Source organism: Tasmannia lanceolata, unplaced genomic scaffold, assembly GCF_043159265.1.
Source record: "Tasmannia lanceolata isolate RefF3 unplaced genomic scaffold, GAP_Taslan_0.1 ptg000015l, whole genome shotgun sequence".
NCBI classification, from domain to species: Eukaryota; Viridiplantae; Streptophyta; class Magnoliopsida; order Canellales; family Winteraceae; genus Tasmannia; species Tasmannia lanceolata.
The window spans coordinates 3,871,096-3,893,529 of record NW_027518692.1 but is presented as its reverse complement, the minus strand read 5'-3'; the positions used below and the strand labels follow the sequence as shown (position 1 = coordinate 3,893,529).

Below are 22,434 nucleotides of genomic sequence, written 5' to 3'. Positions count from 1 at the left end.
CATACAAGGGTGAACAAACATCAACTAGAGAAGATAATAAGATAGACAAGGGAGAGCAATCTTCAACAAACCATCAATACTCCCCCTCAAGCGAGACTACATGAGCCCGGAGACAACAAAATGACATGAAAAGACAACAAATAAGATAACACCAACAAAGAAGGCCTAACGCAAATACTAGAAAAGGCCTACATGACAACACTCCCCCTCATGTTGAAGGCCGAATGCCTTCAATTTGCGACAAAAGGAAGACTTTCAAGGCACCACACTTCTCTCGGACATTTCATCGAACACTTGGGGTGCACCTTGGAGATGAAGACAAATGACATAGAGGCCAAAAAATTTACAAAAGAGAAAATAAAGGATTTCAAGTGGAGTTTTGGGAATGGAAAATGATTTTGGGGAGTAGATCTAAACCTAAAAAAATATAAAAAGGAGAAAATAAGGGATTGGGGGTGGAGATTGGGGATTCAAAGGAGAAAGAAAGGGAGGATTTAGGTTTTGGATGGAGAAGAAACCCAAAAAAGGGTTTTACGGCAAACAAGGTTTTTTTCCCCTTTTCTTTTTTGTTTGGTTTTGCGATAGCAACAGAGAGGCGAGGAAAAGAAGAGAGGAGGGTTACAACAACCCACAAAGATGGGTTTGGGTAGTTTGCGCAAATGCTCTCATAGATAGAGAGATCTCGCTGGAGAGAATCTCTCTCCTTTCTTTTTCGAGTTTTTGGGGGAAATACAGCAAACCCAAATTGGGTTTGCTCAAAAAGCAAAATAAGCAATGCGTATTCACGCTGGAACCATAGAAACGAGAGAGAAAACTTGGGAGTAGAGATTTTAGGGAGATTGAGAGAGATTTTAGGGATGTGGGAAGAGATTTCACGCAAAAAAAAAAGAGACACCAGGGAGAGAGAATGAGAAGGGGGGTTTATGGCAAACCCAAATAGGTTTGTACCGAAAGCCGAAGAAGAATTTATAATATTCAGGGGTAGGTTTGGGGGATTGACAATTATGCTCTTAGTAATGGAGGGAGACATACCACCATGCTTGCACGAGCCCTAGAAAACTATTGCTCATGCATTAATTGGTCAACATAGGACCAAGTCCTGCAGCGGTTTCTAATTATGTTTAGAAAAGGAGTGGTTTTTCTATTGTTTATATTCTCTTCATTCAAGTTTTGATCGTCTCAAATTCAAGAACTTTTATGCGAGGATTTAACCCACAAAATCCTACCTCCAACTACCATCCCAACTCGTCCACAATACCAAATCATTGCTGTAGAGAACAATTGAGTGTTGCTGGAAAGCACAACTGACTGGATTCCAAAACTTGCCTGTACTTTCCACCAGCTCCAGTTGCCGAATATGGAAGAAGAATTCAACGCCCCCATTGTTATCAGAGCCCTCCAGTTTCTGGCATCAAGGACCTTAAATTTTGTCAGAAAGCACGTTATTGCTAGCTTCCTCTATTTTTCTATGGCAAATTTCTACAATTTCCCCCAAGACTGCTTCTTTTACTGGTTGTTGTTAAAGTTTTTCTTATTTTTATTTATTTATGAAGTAGCTGGTTACTTACGTTTTCAGAAAAATGGTCCTATGTGCTCGAGCTTTATTTTTCAAGGGCTTATTCAAGCCATGGTAGCATTCCCTAGACCATAGTTAACTGGTTAGGAAACAAATTCGGGAATCAAAACATGAAACAAAAGCGGAAAACGCTGGGAAAAATTGGAGGAGAAACAAGAAACGGGGAAGCAAAAGAAATTTGTGTGAGATGCATTTAGAAACACCTTATGAAACATGTTGGAAACATTTCAGAAACGACAAACATAAAGAGAAACGGATATGAAACACAAGGGAACACAAAATATGTGTTTGTAGATTTGGAATTTGTTAATTTCAAATTTCCATGAGCTTTTTTGAATAAATATATGCATTTATAATTTTTAATAGTTTTTATTAATTTTTTTTGATAAGTAAATAGTTTTTATTAATTTGATCATGCACAATTGAATTACTAATTGTCCCGCCCCAAACTGTGAACACGGCCTAGGACATGACAACGCTATATACCTGCAAAGAAATCCTTACACTTATACAAGGTTGCACAAAGATAACCAGAACCATCTACAACATTGATTATATAAAATAATAAAGGTCACACATGAGTCGAAATAATCGAACCTATTACTCTCTCTTTCTCATAGTTGCCCGGGTGGGAAACAGATTAGGGAAGCGAAATGAGAAATAGAAACGGGAAGCGCAAGAAAAAAATATAGGGGAAACGAGAAACGGTAAAACAATAAAAAAATTACGAGAAACGTCTTAGAAATGGTAGAGAAACATTAATGAAAATGCTTGTGAAATACAAGGAAAACATGAAATATATGGTTTTGTAGATTTAAATTTTGTTAAGTTCAAATTTCTATTTGGATATTTCTTACTTTTAATTTTTATTACGGTATACGCTATTTTTCCCTTTTTAATATCTATTCCATAATTTTTTTGTGTGTTTTTTTAAAATGATTTTTGTAAGTTTCTCAAATATTTTCCACACATTTCACATACGTTTTCTACAGGTTTCCCATACGTTTCTCTCGTGTTTCATATAAGTTTCATGTATGTTTCTCATGCATTTCGGAAATGAGTTTCCCACCTTTCCGAAACACGTTTTAGGGGAAATGAGTTTCCTACATGCCCAAGGAGTTTCCGGCCACTATGCTCTCTCTACCCAAAATAAACAATCAATCGTAGTCTATTACAATTGTTCAAACAACACTCACTCTTTCTTAACTCAAATAAAGCTATTAATAATGGAGGTACTACGCCTGCGCTCCCTCGCTCGCATTACGGGGATCAAAATCTGAAAATTTGTAAATCCACTGTCAGCCAAAGCCCAATACATAATAACGTGTTACTTCAGTTTGGGTCCATGCATGCCAAGAACAAATGAGCCAAAAATGGGATCGAATTAGGGTACAGGGTTTCACACGAAGTGAATGTCATGTATCGAGGAATATAAACCACATGTAATGGCTAAGCAAGAGAGTAGCATGGTCAATACAATCTTAGAACATACGTATCAATTCAAAGAAGTCATGAATCTTGTTTGAGCAACGAATAAAGTCGAACAAATAACAATACCACTTCAAGGTCATCGGCCTAGACCAAAAAACATGTTACTGCTATCCCCGACTGCCCACGGTGTGGGAATTAGTTCTTCACATGTTACATACTTGTCGACAGGGCCGACGTTCCTTCCCACTGACGGGATCCACATGGCCAATGAACTAACCCCATTGGAAAGGCCCACATATATATCACATTCTCCTAAGCCTCCACAAGAAGTGTCCACATTGAAACAATGCTAAATGAATCCATAGAAATGTAAGAAAACAATGTTTAAGCATGGGTCCATAAGAAGTTCAGAAGATCGAAGGTTCACATCATAAACAAAATAGACAATGTTATGGGAATTACAAAGTTCAAAATGGTCCATATGAATGACAAGGTAAGCATGCCAGACCCAAGGTAGTTGCTAACATTTAATCCAAGATCTCATATACATAAACAGAAGTGCACAAGTCATAGATACCATGGTTTGCAGTTGAATAAGGATATCAAAACACCAAAGTAATATGATATTATGTACCTCGATTGATCGAATGTAACTATTTACCTGTCACGCTCTTGGGTTCGAGGATTGGCTACCTAATCATCATCGTCATTCGATGAATCAGAAGGGTAGATGGTGTATTCCACAGTCGTAGAACTCCAAAAGATCAATCAAAACAAATGAATCCATAAGCCCAACCCCTGCAAACAGACGCGTGCGTGTTTGACCGAGTGTTACAGTCGACCGAGACACACTCTGTTAAAGACCGATCCTTTGTAGACAGTGGCGCTCGCGGTCGACCGTGCCTCGTGGTCGACCGAGACGCACGGTCGATCGTGATGTGCTCTGTTAGGGTTTTTCCAAAAATCCAATTTTTACAACTTTAAACACGGTTAACTTTCACACCGATTATCTGATTTGATCTAGGTTGGATCTGTTGGACTCGTTATGTGGAAAAAGGTTCCATCAAATCCAATCCAATCGCTGGAAACTCGCCGGACATGGACATCGATCCGTGGAGAAACTAAGATCTAGGTCACAAATCCCTTATTTTCACATTCAAAGGTTAAAGCCCACCGATCTTGGGTTTGATGGGAATCTTATAACAAAACGGGCCTCAGATAGCCCAAGATCAATGATTGGGATCTCCCCCCACATGAGATTACAAGCGAAACACACATTTTCCATTGATTAAACCATCTTTTAGGTTTTCTAGGAATTTAGAAATCATTCTAGGATGGAGATCTTATCTTGTATCATGATCTCCAGCAACCACACTTGTTTCTTCTTCTCCTCCCACACTAAAATCACTTTCTTGGCCTGTAAACACATTTAGGGTTAGGTATAATCTCCACAAAACACACTAAAAGATGTATTTATAGACTTTCTAAAGAAGCCCTAATTCAACATTAATCAAAGGACAAAAACACCTTTCCCTACATAAGAGGGACAAATTTTGCTAGGGGGTATTTTGGGGTATTTCACTAACACTTTGTTCATGGGGCATCATTGTTTATATTTGTCTCATAACTATATGTCTCACCTTTTGCAAGAGTTGCGGATAAATAACTGTTTACTATTTCATACTTTACTCAGGAAGTGATTGTTGGCAAATGCAATGTCATCTGTACTTCAAAGGACAGGAGAAACCGACAACCTTCCGACGAGGAAATGAAAATGGCTGACTATATTTTCTATCGTACATTTAACGTTGCAAACTGTACCATATCAGATAAATTAGACAATGTAATAGCTGGAACTGAGGGTATGTATATGTTTTTTTGGCATGTCTGTCTTTTTCAATACTCAAGTTTGTCCTCCTGCGGGTTATTAATTGATGAAGTTTTTCAAAATCTCTTATGCATGCGGTGACATAATTCTCTCCAGTTAGTGATCTTCTTAACAAAAAAGGTCAAAAACCCCTTGCCATTTCCAAATTTGACTCGAATGGGAAAGATGAAAATGATAATGTGGTTGAGAACAGTTTGCCCTTACCACTGCTATTGAAGTTACATTCAACGGAAGCACCGGAAAATGTGGTGAAAGAAGAGAAGTCGGGTCCCGCAACAAATTCAGTAGCAAAAGAAAGTGTGGGCGTGAAAGCTTTGTTAGTGAAGGACAAACTTTTGTTTCACAAGGGTGTAGAATCAAAAGAAATTGCAAGTCCTATGATCACACAGGAACCTTTTCGAGATGAGAAGACCATAGAAAGAGCATACAATGATTCTGCCATGGTTGAGGTTAAGGCTGGTGAAGAGAAAGTGAAACCTGTTAAAGGTTCAGGTGTATTTGACAGTAATGCTAATGCTCCCGATAAATCAAGGCTCATTGATAATTCATCTAAAGCTCCCAAGGAACTTAACTCTAGTGTCACTGTTCCATCATCACGTGAAGAAAACAAGACTGACCTTAGTTTACGGAAGCGAGAAGTTGATTCTGATGATGAATATGAAAAAGAAACAATTAGGGCTGTCAAAGATTCTGCTGGGCAGGACAAAATTCCTTCTAAGAGGGTAAAACTTGATGAGGAGAAAACTAAGCCTGGTGAAGGAACATTGCGTAAAACAGAACCAGTGGTTGCACTAAAGGAGGATGCAGAATCTGATGGTCAAATTATGGAAGTGACCCGAAGGCCAGATGCTGTAAGTTTATATACATATAATCGTTTATTTGCTTTTGACATGGAGAGGACGGATTTTTCTATCTCAACTTTTTTTGGTGAATTTGATGGTTAATTAGTGCACATTTGTTACAACCAAGGTTTAAAATTTAATTTTCGGTTTCGGAAATAGCCGAGACCAAAATTAGGTAAAAAAAAACAAATTCCAAACTTGTGCCCGTAATTTCGGGAAAAAAGTAAATTTCAGAAAAATTTTTAAAAATTACATTTTCCCGAAATTTCAGCAGAAATTACTGAAATTGCCGAAATTTTGGATTCTGGCCGAAATTTTGGACTTCGGTGATTTCGGTGTTGGTCCCAACTGAAATCCATCGAAATTTCGGTATTTCGGCCGAAATTTAAAATCTTGGTGACAACAAACATACTTTTTGGTGGATCTGGGATGGGGCCTTAAGAAATGATGCTGGTGTCCCATAATTTGGTGCAGTTTCTGTTTCTTTCAGCTAAGCTATAACAGTAAGTTGTGCTCATGCCTATAACCGCACAGTTATTGCTGGAAGTGAGACAGGATTGTGTGGAATGACATGGAACCACTGTGATTCTGTATTTGTCCCGTTGCTTCTTCCATTAAGTGCATGCTTGTCATCACTAGCATGTGCTTCTAAGGCAGCCAATTAAGAAAGTTGTTTCTGATTTATTACTCTTCTAGATATATGCTTTTGGGAACTTTAAATAACTTATTTTAGTTTTTTTGTTCTCTTTCTTCAATGAAAGATGTTTTTCCTTCACAATGAAATAATCTTTCAATACCTTTTATTGCATGTAAACTTGTACTATTCTTTCTCTGTGATATCATTGTGCTGAGAAATTATATGGTGTAAGGCATTGGTACGGTGGAGGTACCACCCTTTATATTTAAGCTGCTGTTGGATCAAATATCAAGGGTGGTCCTCCACCGTATAGTTGTAAGGCCTAACACCATATAAAAACTCCAACGTGCTAGTGTTAATTATGAGCTTAACTGATGCTTCTGGCTATCGGTTAATAATTATGGACAATAACTCTGTTGACAGTTATAATAGCTCACAGCTTATCCTTCAAAAAAAACAAAAAGAAGCTCACAGCTTAACCTTCTCAACCGTATGTTTGTAATTGATCCATGCTTGCTCGTATCTTGCCAGGAAACTATTTTTTTATGGTGATGTCCTCTTAAGTCTGACACATGGACACAGCTATCAATAAAAATTTCAATATATATATATATATATATATATATATAGAGAGAGAGAGAGAGAGAGAGAGAGAGAGAGAGAGAGAGAGACGGGGTTCGATTTCTGTTATTTAGTAACCGCTTGTATATATAGTGCATCTCTATTTAGGTGTATACTTTTTTCTGCATTTTGTATTCACAATCCATATAATGATATACTTGTCTATTCAATGGATGCTGGTATTGAATAAACATAAAATATACGTGTGCTTGAAGCATGCTCGAGTCTGCATTGTGCATATACATGCATGCATATTGGTATGTGCTTATATGTGGCACATAATAGGGGACTAAATTTGTCTTTTGCTTCAGCAGACTTTGTTTACCCACATGCTTGTCATAAATGTATCTTTTAAAAAAAATGCATCCTCTTTTTTTTTTTTGGGAATGATAATGCATCCCCATATTTGTTTTTTGACGAAAAATTGCTTTATTAAAAGAAAAAAGGATTATACAATGCTATTGCTTAATCTGGTCATAAGATCATCAACAAAATCTAATTAGCCCACAATGTCTACATGGGGGCCATCCTAAGGTCTAATCAAGGTTGCCAGGGCGGGAATCGAAAGCGGGATTCGATTCGGGATTCGAAAGCGGGAATCGAAGGCTCCTGGGATGGTTGGAAGCGGGAATCGTGGGTTTGCCATAGAGTCGATGGAGATTTGTCGGGGATTCGTCGGGGATTCGTCGGAGATTCGCTGGGGAATCGCCGGGAGTCGCAGGGGAGTTGGGATTCGCTGGGAATCGCCTGGGAATCGGGGTTCCTATAAAGTGGGAATCGGGGTTTCCATAAATTGGAAATCGAGGTTCCCAAAATTGGGAATCGGGGTTCTGACGGAATCAATTCGGGATTCCCCAGAATCGGGGAATCGAATCGAATCACGATTCCGATTCGCGATTCGGGGAATCGCGAATCCCCACCCTCAGGTACGAATCCTGCTTCCCTGGTCTAAATTTTAATTTTTAGGTCCCTTTTAAGTCTCTTAAGTTATTGCAGGGGTACCATTGTCTTTTTCCATCAAAATCACTAGTTTTTTGAGTTATGAGTGGTTTAAATAGTCCCCACACATGTATTACGGGAATTTTAAGTGGGAGCAAGTTTTTAGGTTATTAGAGGGTATTTTAGTCTAAAAGTGTTCCAAATGTCCCTGATACCAAATAAATCATCAACATTATTGCAACTATAACTGCCACTATCACTCCAACTATGAATGTTTTTATCCGTATCATTTATAATGAGGTCTTCACTTCCACTGGTATTTCCAATAGCACGACCGAGACTGTAAGTTTTTTGTATAGGGTTTTAGAATTTTCTGTATCTCTTTCTTTTCTTATATATGTAGCCTCAGGGCACTTTTATTTTAGCTATGATGATGAAATGAATGATGGATGAATGGATTATTGCACAAAGATTTTGAAAGCTTCTTCTTCTCTTGGGTGGATGTTATGTCTGCTCCATGCCAAAGTGTGATGCCTTGATCTTCCATAAGGTGCGATGTCTAGGAACCCATTGGTGTGATGCCTTAGGTATTGGTTGGTGAGATTCCTACTTTGCTATTTATCTTTTCATATTTGTTTTTAGCTTTTTTTTTCTTCATAAACCACCTTCGTCGATACCCCAAACCTCCATTAACCTCACCCAAAGCCTCTTACATTATTTTCACTTATCTTCTACCCAAAACTCCTAAAATAGACATTGAAATTTTTTTCAACCTTATAAACATCATTCAAACCCATCCATGCCTTCTGTCCCATTGAAATCTGAGGATTGACTCGGTTTGGCAATCTAGAGGGGGGGTGAATAGGATGTTTATAAAACCTTTGCCTTTTAAAAACGTTTCCTAAAATTTCACCCAAGACTTATCCCTTGTTTAATTAAGTTTGAAATAGTTGAACTAAAACAATATTACAAATTAATATAAGTTCAAAACCCTTTTTAAACAACAAACTTAATTAGGAGATTTAGTGGCTCAATTAGCAATGTAAAGATATTCAAGTTGAAAACAATGCTAACTCACTCAATTCTAATTATGTAAGGCAATGCATAAATAATAGAGTGAGAGAGGGAGTGAGAGATAGAGAAATACCAACACAAGTGACACAAAGATTTATAGTGGTTCGGTAAATAGCCTACTCCACTCTACTCAAGGTCGTACTTGAGGATTTTCACTATTGAGACCTCCACGATGCCCGGCTCCGAGGCTTTTACAATCCCAAGGGAATTAAATAAGGATGCCCTTGCCACCTTTATAATGACTCTCCTACTCCGCCGAGTTCTAAGCGCTTATCCCAAGGGAATTAAAAACGGATGCCCTTGCCACCGATCGAATGAAGAAGAAGAAGAAGTATTAGCCTCTTAATAGGCTTGATTACAAGTTGTAGCTCACACACTTTCTCTCAAGAATAATTTGCAAATGAAAGCCTAAACCAATCTCAAATGATTTTCTCAAAATCAAGGCACAATGAGTTTGGTGAGAGTTTTTACCCAAAAATGATTCACAAATGATTTTCTAGGGTTTGTTGGAGTTGGACAATGTTCATAGTCATATTTTAGACCCATTTGATGGGTATATATAGTGTCCCAACTCAATATGACCGTTTCCGGGGAAAAATGGTTATTTTCGGGTCAAACAGTCAACTAGCCGTTGGGCCACCAACGGCTATATTTTTTTGTAAATACACTGGTCTCGGAGTCCGAGAATTTAACCAAATTCCATTTTAATGCTCCCTGGACCATTTCTCGGAGTTTCGAGAAATGGCTCGGAGCTCCGAGAAAATCTGGGTGTTCCGAGAAGCCTATGAACAACAGGTTATTTCTGTTTTTAGTGCTGTTTTGTTTTGGGCTTTTGGAACTCAATTTTATCATGTTAAATGGAATGTCATGAGGGTTCCAAATATGTGAGGACATCACATGGTCATTTACTAATCCAATTAAGTTCAATGAAGGGTGTGTTGTAGTCTCTTTGGAAAACATTGTTTTTCACTAGTTTTTGGGGATTAAACAATGTGCCTTGACAATCGAAAATGCAAGAGAGATAGGAATACATTTTACCCTTTCTATCACTCTCTTGAACTCTTCTCTTGAGCTGGGATCTTCTATGGTTGAGCTTCCATGCTTGACATCTTCAAGTTGTGGTACAAGATCCTTGGTCCTTTGCATTGGTTCTTGATCTTCCAGCTTTGGCCTTCATGATCTTCTCTGTATGGTCAATGTTTTGAGATGATTGTTGAGCTTCTCCTTGGTAGATCCTTCAAGGTGTGGTTTGTCCAAGTATGCTCTAGCTCCTTTGTCCATTGGTTGGTTCATCTTCAAGCATAGGCCAACAAGGTGTGTGCTAGTATGATTTGACTTGTGTAGGACCTGTCTAAAGCACAACACTCAAGGCAAATGATCAGCCCATAAACGACTAATCAATTTGCGTTTGTTAATCATCAAAACAAGGTGATTGAATGAACCCATTGGGAACCCTTGGGCTTACACCTATTTATTTTATCCCAAAACTAATTTGACGCCCTCCCGACATCCTTCAACAGCCTCTTAGCATATGTTACACCACTCCAAACCTATCCTAAACCTCATAGAAATATTTCTCCAATCTAATCACATATTTTAGGACCCAAACACTTAATTTTTACCCATCCTTTTTCACTCCTAACGCCCCTTCTATAGTCCAACTTGCATCAAATTTGGTATCAGAGTGAAGTATTAGTGCTTCCATTGATCGTCCTACATCAAATTTGGTATTAGAGCTCAGGTTGAAATTTTTTCTAGATGCAGTACCTATCGAATAGTTGAGTTATTGGGAGGCTTAAAAGCCAAAGTTGAAGGGTTGTTATCCCTTTTGGATCGTGTGGATTGTACTCACTAACAGTTCCATGCACCTCTTCTAGCCTTGGAGACTCCACAACTTGCAAAAAGTCAGGAGTTTGTGCTGGAACAATCCTTGCTGATATATCTTATGGAGAGCATGAAACTAGAGGATTTGACTAGAGCCACTATTGTGATACGAAGCCATTTTCGACGATACTTAGCTCGTAAACGTTAGAGAAGATTCGGAAAGCGGCTGTCATCTTTCAAAGTTGGTTTCGGCAGAAGCTAGTTCGTGAGCATTATATTAAGATCAAGAGAGTAACAACTGTCATATAAGTTATAACACGTATGGAAGAGGAAAATGATTCGACATAGTCAAGAAGAGCTTGAAAATACACCAACCAAGTCACTGATTGTAATGTTTTAACTACTGCCGGTTTTTTGCAACTTGCTCGAGGAAACACAAGCATATATCTACATATATAAGCAGAGGACCCAAGTTTCTTTCTGCTTAAGCCGTCGCCCTACAAGGAGTGCATCGAAAGCGCACATTCTGATTATATTACTTTGAACACCAACTAAGTCACTGATCGTAGTATTTGGCTCCTGCAGATTTTGTAGTACTTACTCGAGGTACACAAGTATAAATCTACAAACATAAGCAGAAGACCCAAGTTTCTTTCCGCCTAAGCCGTCCGCCTACAAGGAGTGCATCGAAGATGCTCATTCTAATTATATTACATTGAATCAACGAAATGTTTGCTCAAAGCTACTTGTGCGTTGGAAATACCTAGTTCGTTGGAAAGGATAACCTTATGTTACACGTGTGATGATTCTAGTTGAAGAACTCCCACTCGTCCGCTAATCTTTATATTCGATGGGGTCGAATCTTTTCAAGTGAGGGAGCATGATGGGACCTTAGGTTATAGTAGGGGTATCATAGTCTTTTTCCATCAAAATCACTTAAGTTCTTTTAGTTATGATTGCTTTAAACTGTTGAGAGTTTTGCTTCCTCTTACTTATACATTTATATAAAGAAGACAAGTACAAAAGACCAAAGTGCCCTTAGGCAGATATATACATCTAACACTCCCCCCTCAACCTAGAATGTAGGTATCATACATTCCTAGGTTGTTACAAATATCTTTTAACTTGGCTTTACTCAAGGGCTTGGTAAACACACCAGCTAGCCGATCTAGTGAAAGTAGTGCATATGTCCCCCTTTTGGATCATTTGGCATATGAAGTGACAATCCACCTCTATGTTTTTAGTTCGCTTATGAAAGATTGGATTGGTGGCAATTTGATTAGTAGCTCTATTATCACAATAAAGCTGAGCTGGAGATGAGGAGGAGAAGCCGATCTCAGATAGAAGAGAGCACAACAAGATAAGTTCTCCGCCTGTGTGTTACATGGCACGATATTCTGCCTCTGCACTCGACTTGGCTACAACATCTTGTTTCTTACTTTTCCATGCATTAAGTAACCTCCAACAAGGTGCAATATCCTGTGGTAGACCACCTATTTGCTGGTGACCCTGCCCAGTTTGCATCACAAAATCCTTTCAACTTTTCATGCTCGTGCTTCTTGAATAGCAAGCCTCTGCTTGTCGCGCTTTTCAAGTAGCGAAGAATCTAAATCACGGCAGCCCAATGAGTGGTGCGTGGTGCACTCATGAACTGGCTACTACCGCCCCCACTGCATATGAGATATCTGGGTGAGTAACTGTGAGGTAAATCAGCTTCCCAACTAGTTGTCTATATCTGCAGGGTTATTTAACAAGTCTTCCTCGTCTGGATGTAGCTTTTTATTTGGGTTCATGGGAACAACAGCTGGTTTCATACACATAGAACCAGTCTCAGCTAACAGGTCTAGAACATACTTCCTCTGTGAGAGGGAGAGATTTCTACCATAATAAGCTACCTCAATCCTCAAAAAGTATCTTAGACGCCCAAGGTCGTTGGTGGAAAATTCTTTTTGTAGGAAGGTTTTCAACTTCTGTATGCAAGTTGTGTCATTCCTTGTAATGATAATGTCATATACGTAGACTACGAGAAGGACATGCCCAGAATCAGATCGCTGACTGAATACAGAGAGGTAAACTCAACTGCACACTGTTTCATGCCAGATCGCATGGTAGCATCACCGAATCTCCCAAACCATGCTCTAGGAGACCGTTTGAGCACTATAAGGATTTGCGTAGCCGGCACACTGATGAGGACATCTCCCCCTGAGCAACATACCCTGGAGGTTGCTTCATATAGACCTCCTCAGTCAAGTCGCCATGGAGGAAGGCATTCTTTACATCAAGTTGATATAAGGGCCAGCCTCGATTGACATCTAGGGATATCAATACTCTCACCGAAGGGATTTTGGCCACATGGGAAAAAGTCTCTGTGTAGTCCACGCCAAATGTCTGTGTATACCCCTGGCAACCAAATGCGCCTTAAGGCGCTCAACTGTCCCATCTGGAAGATACTTGATGGCAAAGACCCAATGACAACCCACTGGCTGGGCACCATGAGGAATGGGAACCAAGTCCCAAGTGTGATTGGCCTGAAGGGCGGCCATCTCAAGGTCCATAGTAGCACGCCAACTTGGATGAGCAAGGGCCTCTGTCACTGACATCGGCAAAGAAATTGAGGACAAGGAAGACGCAAAGCTACGAAAGCGAGGAGTAAATGATCATAAGAGACAAAGCGAGAAATATGATGGGTAGTAGAATGTGAATGAGTCTGTGAAGCAATAGGAGAGTCTACAGCCACATCCAGAGAAGGAAGAAGTGGTAGCTGAGATGATGGAGCCGGGATCTCCGGCTGAGAAGACGATGCCTTGGGAGGAGGGTGGGGAGCACATCGCCTCTGTCTCTGCTGATAGACCTGCATAGGAGCTGAAGATGGGAATGAGGGATCCGGCAAAGGGGAGGAGGGTGGGACAGTAGGGTCAGGGAGAACAGGAAGAGGTACAGGAGGGTCAGAATTTATGGGGGTGCTCTCAATAGGAGCAGTAAATAAGACAAACTCAAAGAAGTTGACATCGACTGAAACAAATAAGTGTCGCAGCCGAGGGCTATAGCAACGGTAACCCATCTGGGTACGAGAGTAGCCTAGATAGACATACGGCTCTGCTCGAGGATCCAAATTATCTAGGCCGGGTGAGAGGTTGTGAACAAAACATACACAAACAAAGACCCGTGGAGTGATGGGAAACGGATCCCCCTGAGGGTGTAGGATGGAGAAAGGAGAAGAACCACCTAAAACAGATGATGCAAGGAGATTAGCAAGGAAACAGGCTGTGAGGAGGAGAGCATCGCTCCAATAGGATTTTGGAACCCGCATTTGGAAGAGAAGAGTACAGGCTACATAAAGAAGGTACCGAAGTTTCCTCTCGACTACACCATATTGTTGAGAGGTGTAAGGACAAGAGGACTGATGGACAATGCCATGGGTGGATAAAAACTCATGAAAGTCACCTGAAAAGTACTCCCTAGCATTGTCACCGCTCAAGCATTTAATATTAGAGCCATATTGGTTAGTGATCTTAGCATGAAATGTGCGAAAAGCTTGGAAGACCTGAGAGTGGTCTTTAAGTAAAAATAAGCAAGTCACACGAGAGAAATAATCTACAAAAATGATAAAATATCTATATCCAGAAAGAGACATTGTCCTCGAGGGACCTCATACTTATGAGTGGACCAAATCAAAAGGACGTGAGACTCTACTAGTGACTCTAGGGGAAAGGTCACACGGTGGTGTTTCCCAAGTTCACTAGACTTGCACTGAAATGGCTGAAGAGGACCAGAAATAATGGATGTCTGCTTAAGGAGCCAGAGAGATGGATGACCAAGTCTACAATGCCGCTGATAGGCGTTGACGGAAGTATGCAAAATGGCACGCGAAGGGGTGCGGTCAAGACGGTACTAGCCATTCGCCTCACGGCTCGAGCTAATTGTCCTCCCAGTCGAGAGATCCTGAAAGAAACAATAAAAGTGCGGCCCATTGCACGAGGCTCCCACCACGAAATCTTGGCGATTTTCTCTATCTAATGAATGAAGAGTCCGTTTTGAAATCGTCCGCTCTGCACCCACCCCCCGAGTCATCAAGAATACGCAAGAAAAGCACTTCGAATTGTTGATTCATCACCAGAGATGGCTTAGAACCAATAGTTCATTATCTAATGGATCTTTCCGTTCTAATTCTCAATCCGAGATTTATTAGTATTCTGTTACATGAAATGTGCCAAACCCAAAGCAAGCCACCCCTGAGAGAAATAAATGAATTCCAAAGATCTTGGGCAAATCCAAAGAGGGTTTTCCCGTACGTTCATCATAGGGGCATGGAGAGGGCTAGATGTACGCAGCCTTTGCAGAGAGGCTGTTGCCGTGACCACCAGGTCACAATGGAGCAACCTTACTTTTGCGCCAAGGCTCGCCCTCTGTCTTGAAACAAACAATCAGAAGAAAAAAAATGTGACATAGCGGTTAAGCTTTTTGGTATGCCGGTTGACAGAAAGTAAATTCAAAGGAGATTGGGAACACCAAGAATTGAGGATAAATGAAGATCAGAACTAGGGGAAAGTGTACCAACACCAGAGATGGGAGCGGCAAGGGTAACAAAATGAGAAGTAGAGTGAAAAGGCTGAAGTGAGCTAAGGGAGGCAGAGTTACAGTCAGATGGTTGGAGGCCCCGTAATTAATGATCTAGGAGCTAGAGCTGGTAAGTAAAGAGGCATGTGAGCTACCTGGCTGTGCAAAACTTGCAGTAGGAGGCCGGCTGCTCAACCGGACGCGCTGAAACTCCTCATTGTCCGTTATAGAGAGAGTAAAAGTATCGCTAAGGGCTGCTGCTGGAACAATGGATGGGGCCATCAAACCATTGGGGATATCAGTGGCAGCGAGATAGGCAGAGCGTGTGGGGCGGAGCTCAGGATGGAGAGCATAGCAAGTATCAACATGATGGCTCTCCAGCCTATAGTGAGTACAATACGGGCGGCCATGGCCACCAGCACCACGGGCACCACCAAAATCGCGGTCACCACCACTACTGCCATGACCTCTACCACGGCCATGGGAACTACCACCGCGAACAGATTGATCGCCAATATAAGAGGCATCAAGAGTAGAGCCATCGACCGGGAGGGCGTGGGAGGAATCGCCTGGAAGACACTCTGAGCACTAGAATAGACTTCTGTGAGGGAGGGAAGAGAGCTGGAGCCGAGGATTTGCTGTTGAAGATGAAGAAAGTCAGGGGCCAAAGTCTCGAGGAAGTGGACGAAGCAGAGGTGGTCCTGTTGTTGGGCCAGAGTAGCCGAGTCAGATGTAAGGGGCATAAAAGCATCGAGCTGGACAGAGGGATATAAACTGACTATAATAGGCAGAGAGGGGAGGTATCACCACGCCAGAGGTGCATCCACTCTGAATAGGTGGCACAAATGTGGGTGAGGTTGTCAACCCCAGAAGAATAGTGGTATGGTCCCAGATTTTCTTGGAGGTCAAAAGGCACATCATAGTGTCACCGATATGAGGGGCCACACTCTGCCATAGAAGGGTGCGAATCAGGGCATCATCCTCTTCCCACCGAGGATAGGTAGGATCGTCAGAAGGAGGAGGATCACTACGAATGAAACTAACCTTACCTCGAGCGAAGAGACAGGTCTCAACAACCGCTTTCCAATGAAGGTAATTGGACTTGTCTAATTTGACCGTAGTCATCTGTTGGAATGACATATCCAATGAGGGAGAATAAGTAGAAGATGAGGAGGCCAAAGGTGGAGAAGTGACACGGACCATTGGGTCGTGCCGAGAGCGGGATCCTCAATGACGGAAGGCTCCATGACAGCAAAGAGAGAAGGATACATTCAACCACAACAATGGCAAATGAACAAGGTGAAGAAAGAAGAGATACTAGACGAGTCCAATGAGTAGACCGCGGCCCCGAAGGAGACATAATATGGCTAGCAAGGAGGAAGAAAAAGCTAGAAAATGGGAGTGGGGCCGCGGGAAGAGGAAAGAAGCGAGGAGAAGGGGATTTAGGCCATGAAGGAGAGGGGATAAAGCCCAAGGAGGGAGTATTAGAGGGGTTTTAGAGTCTAGTGAGGGTAGGGTTTAGGGTCAGAGGAGTCAAATGAAGGTTGGAGGGATGCGGGAGGCTGAGAATGGGTGGAGGAGGGTGGTCGAGGGCAGCGTGAGAAGAGAGGGCGGGGGGGTGGGGGGGGGTGCGAGGGTGGTGGGGGTTGGGAGAGGCCGGACGTGGGGGATGCCGGGGTGGGGTGCCAGGAAGGGGGCTGGGGTGAGAGGGGAGAAGAAGAAGAGGAGGTGGAGGGTTAGGGTTAGAGACTTAGGGCTAGGTGGTGGCTTAGGGAAGATGAGGAAAGAGATGGGGATGGGAGTCTTCAATGGTGGTCCATAGGGCACCACATCGCTAGGGCTCTAATGCCATATTGAGAGTTTTTCTCCCCCTCACTTTTGCATTTATATAAAGAGGATAAGTACAAAAGACCAAAGTGCCCTTAGGCACATGTACACTTCTAACATAAACATGCCCTACATATGTATTACGAAAATTCTAAGTGGGAAGAGTCTTTAAGCCATTAGAAGGTATTTTAGTCCCAAAGTGTTAGTTTTTTTTTTCTGTTTAGGATTTTAGAATTTTTTGGTTCTCTTTATTTTCTTATATATGTAACCTGAAGGCACTTTTCTTTTAGCTATGACTATGATGATGAAATAAATGATGGATGGATGGATGGTTGAACCGATATTTTGAAAGCTTTTGTTTTTGTGGATGTGATGTCTACTCCTTCTTAAGGTGTGATGCCTTGATCTTCCCTAAGGTGCTATGCATAAGAACCCTTTATTGCGATCCCTTGGGTTTTGGTCGTTGAGATTCCAAACTTGCTATCGATCTCTTTATATTTCTTTCTTTTTTTATTTTTTCCCATAAACCATCTTCTCAGAAACCTCAAACCTCTATTAACCTCACCGAAAACCTATCTTGCATTATTTTTCACCCATCTTCGACCCAAAACTCCTAAAATAGCCATTAATTTTTTAAAATGGTACCCATTAAATTTTTTTTTTAACCTTAAAAACATCATTTAAACCCATCCATGCTTTATGACCCTTTCGTTTTGTCCCAAAACTAATTTTACACCCTCTCAGCATCCTTGATTGCTTCGCAGCGTATGTTTGCACCCCTCCAAACCTCTCCTAAACTCTGTAGAAATATTTCCCCATTATAATCATCTATTTTAGGACCCAAACCCTTAATTTTTACCCATTGTTTTCACCCCTATTGCCCCTTATGTAGATCCATCATGCATCTGAATTGGTATCAGAGCGAAATATTAGTTCAATCTTCGATTGTCTTGCTTCAGATTTGGTATCAGAGCGAAGTATCAGTCCTTCCTTTGATTGTTTTGCATCACTACCATGTGAAACTGTTGATAGGTAACTAGCTTTAGTCTACCACTTTTTTATGGTAATACGTCTTTCTCTGAGTTTGCCTCATTATGGATCCAGTGAAAGGTGATTTTAAAAGAAGTCGATATATCAAGTATCCCCTCAACTAATGTTTGAAGAATTTCCGTCAATCTGAATAATATGCCTGTAGCATTCTTGAGCCCCTTTCTTACCTTTGAGCACTTGAGACTACAAAAATTCCTTTAAAGCTTGCATGTTGGATGATGCTGAAAAAGATTTAGCCTTTGATTGTGGAGAAGCATTTCCATTTGTCCTTGGAATTCTATTGTTGTGTGTCTTCCGAACATACCAAAGGGTTTCTGCCAAAGTTAACACAAAGAATTTCTTAGATGGAATTGAGAAATTAGTTGTCAATGTATTTTTCAGAGAGCAGCACATGATGCACTTGTTTGGGTTACACCGTCAATGTTGAATAAATAATTCTGTGAATTCCTGTAAAGGTAATGTGATGATCCTAGGAGGACCGAGAAAATATCACACCTCACCCATGAGCAAAACATATTCAAACACTAGATAAAAATCTTTGATGAGAAGCACAACAAGAACATCTATCACTAAAGCTTTGACGAAAAGCACAACCTAGAACTTTTCTTTCATAAAAAAAGCACAATCTAGAACATCCATCACTAAATTATGCAGTATGCTTCATACGAGATAAATCCCACATAAGTAAAGCATGTCTTGGAAAGCCAACACTGGAACACTTGGCCTATGCTTTCGTCCGTCCACTACATCGAGGTGGTACACTTAGAGGTATTAGAGATATCACGGCTTGAGTATTAAGTGGAACAAAGATGTCACTGATTAGCATCAGAGAGATCACTTTTGCAGCATTGGGTTCTAGTGACCACGTTCATTCGATGCTTGCAATTCACTATCTTACATTCCTTGGAGATATGCTAGAGTTTACTATCATCGCTTGATAACCTTCTGGAGTCTATCACATGGGCGTCCAGACGATTATTTGCTTTCTAATCGGCAATCTTAGTTCTAGAATCCTAAACATCCCCCTCAACAACCCTAAGTCAGCTATAAATCATATAAGTGTCTATAATATAAGTGATAGACTTTATAAGTCATAATGTCTGTAATATAAGTGATATATCACCACCTTTGTGTGAAGAACCTTAGTTGTCTATTGAAATTGATTCTCAACCAAAGGCTTAAAGCTCTCAAGTGTTAAGAAACTCTAAGTATGTTTAATGAAATAAATGCAGGTAACTGACTATATGTCATTCACAAAAATAGCATTAGCCACGTGAAGAAGAAATGGGCGCTATGTGCCAGACTTCTAAGTTAATTAAATCTATAAGGAATGCACTGAACCTGACAATAATTCCTGTTAACTGACTATAAACATTATCAAAAATAGCATGAGCCACCTAAAGAAGAAATGGGCACTCTTTGCCAAACATCTAAGTTAATCAAATCCATGTGGATCTCACTGGACTAGACTGAGTGAGTAAAAGGGAAAGTTGTAACTATTCTTTGTATGACATGAATAATATATAAGTACCCTTTATGCACATTTTGATGTAACAAGAGCAGATGCATTAGGGAGACGGTATACCCTTTATGCACATTTTTGATGGAAGCAAATGTGAGCAGATACAGTAGGTAGTAGGGGTGTACCCTTTGTACATGTTTTGATGGAAGCAAACATAAAAGCATGAGATACGTTAGGGAGATGGAGTATTATTATTAATTTTTTGAATGGTAGTAGATTTCATTAAAAAGACCGAGATGGTCAATTACAGAGATAGAAAATAGGCGAAACAAAGAGCGGAAAAACAAAAAAGAAAAGAAAAGAAAATCAAGGCGGCAAAAAATAAAAAAGCTTCAGCTCTTCCTTCTCCACCCCTTCCCGAGCAAGCCCATCGGCCACTCCATTAGCGGAACGAGACACATGCTTAAAGATAATAGATGAGGACCCCACCCAATCTTGATTCTCATCAAAGAATCTAGCAAATCTCCAAGGACAGGAATGAAGGCCTTTGAGCCGACGATTCACACTCAAGGAATCCCCTTCAACCATCACTTTGTCAAGGCTTTTTTTATCTAGCAACTTAAACCCTTGATGCACTGACCTAACCTCCGCTTCATTGGCATCCGCTACCCCAATGGGATCTGCGAAGGCCCAAATCACCTCTCCACCATCATTTCTTAGGACACCCCCCACCCTAGCGAGGTCAGGGTTCCCCAAGATAGACCCATCAAAATTAAATTTCAGAAAGCCTGTATCCGGAGGCTCCCACACCTGCACAACCTTCGGCTGCACTCATGCTAGGGCTTACCTCTTGATAAAGTAATATTATGTACTTATACGGATAACAAAAAACCTTATGATGAGGTGAAGCCTGATGGACTAGTTGAAGTTAACGAGAAATAGTTGCTTCCATGATCTGTTGAACTTTGAGCCGACGATTCACACTCAAGGAATCCCTTTCAACCATCACTTTGTCAAGGCTTTTTTTATCTAGCAACTTAAACCCTTGATGCACCGCCCTAACCTCCGCTTCATTGGCATCCGCTGCACCAATGGGATCTACGAAGGCCCAAATCACCTCTCCACTATCATTTCTTAGGACACCCCCCACCCTAGTGGGATCAGGGTTCCCCAAGATAGACCCATCAAAATTAAATTTCAGAAAGCCTGTATCCGGAGGCTCCCACACCTGCACAACCTTCGGCTGCACTCATGCTAGGGCTTACCTCCTGCTAAAGTAATATTATGTACTTATACGGATAACAAAAAACCTTATGATGAGGTGAAGTTAACGAGAAATAGTTGCTTACATGATCTGTTGAACTTTCTCTACAAGTGGAAACCAAAACTGCTCCAGTATTGGTGTTGTTCATGAATCATGATGCCTATTGTGGAATGTTGGATAATCTTTACAACTGTTTGCTTTTTCTGAAAAGAGGATGGACTTGCAACCTTATATTTTGGAACTGGTTTTGTATTTTATGTGGGTCAGAAGAATGTGTTTGACCTTATATGTGTCTTCCAAAGAAGTCTTTGAATTCATATGCATCTAAAAAATATTTTTTTTTAGAAGGTGAAAGAATTTATTAGACGGGGGAAGACCAAGATGGTCTACCAATAGTACAAGATGGATAAAAAGATAGGAACAAATACAATACAATCAAGGTGGTAAAAAATTAAGCCACTCCTACCCCATTCTACCAACCTCAGACCTAGCTAAAGAATCCGCTGCACTATTAGCTGGTCTTCTTACATGTCTGAAAAGAATAAATGATCCAGAAGTTAGATCAGAGATCTCATCGAAAATAGATTTAATCTCCACGGTGAAACCACCGACCCACATAACCATCTCACCACATTATTCGAGTCACCTTCCACAAACTTTGTTGTACAAATCTCTGTCTAGTCGTTTTATGCCATGATAAACAGCCCTCACCTCCGCCTCACTAAGTCACTATCATCACAAATACCTATAGGGCTCGAATAAGCCCATTGACAGAGCCACTGGAATCACGGCAAAGACCACCAATATCAGCAGGTCCCGGGTTACCCAAGCTCAAACCATCAAAGTTGAGCTTGAACCATCAGGCGGGGCCTCCCAACTCTGCACAATTAGCGGTCGTCTCTCCCTACTAAAGCATAATTCCTGCCACCCCTCCCATAGCTAAAAGGCCCATATAAAAAAGCGGTAGACTTCTTGCCCAAGTAATAGATAGTGCTATTACTTTAATATAAAGACAATAGGGTGATTTGGTAGTCCCTTCGAACACTCTGGAGTTTCAAAATAAGTCAGATGCAAAGACCACCAATATAGGTCAGATGCAATTAAAATAAGTTTCCATAATTGTTTGCATGTCACCTTTGCTAGCTGATTCAGTTTCGCAGATGGCAATCCATTTTGATGTATCAGAACATTGTAGTATCTGAATACTGTATGATTACTCTTCTCTAACGGCAGAATTTTGATGAACAAATTCCATTTCTCATGTTCTGATACTACAATGAGTCTTGAAAATTTGTTTGTAAAATGAGATTATTTTTCCAGACATGAAGCCTTACAGGATTTGTTGATGAGTGTGATATATGGAATAAATGCCTGCAAGGATGAAGATATCTAAAAAAAGTGAATTATAAAATTAGCCCGAAATATGTCCATACTTTATCTCA

At 40.7% G+C, this 22,434-nt stretch overlaps 1 protein-coding gene across 5 annotated transcripts in view; it reads left to right on the top strand.

Moving 5' to 3' along the window:
- Window positions 1–22,434, top strand: part of LOC143846011 (bromo-adjacent homology (BAH) domain-containing protein) — a 104,166-nt gene that overhangs the window by 3,015 nt on the left and 78,717 nt on the right. For all 5 annotated transcript variants that reach the window (XR_013234621.1, XR_013234622.1, XM_077354420.1 and 2 more), the window contains exons 2-3: window positions 4,701–4,869; window positions 4,992–5,746. Coding sequence is in view for 3 of the 5 variants with exons in the window: in XM_077354420.1 (XP_077210535.1) it covers window positions 4,701–4,869; window positions 4,992–5,746 (924 nt within the window). In the remaining 2 variants the exon portion in view is untranslated. The remainder of the gene's footprint in view (window positions 1–4,700; window positions 4,870–4,991; window positions 5,747–22,434) is intronic.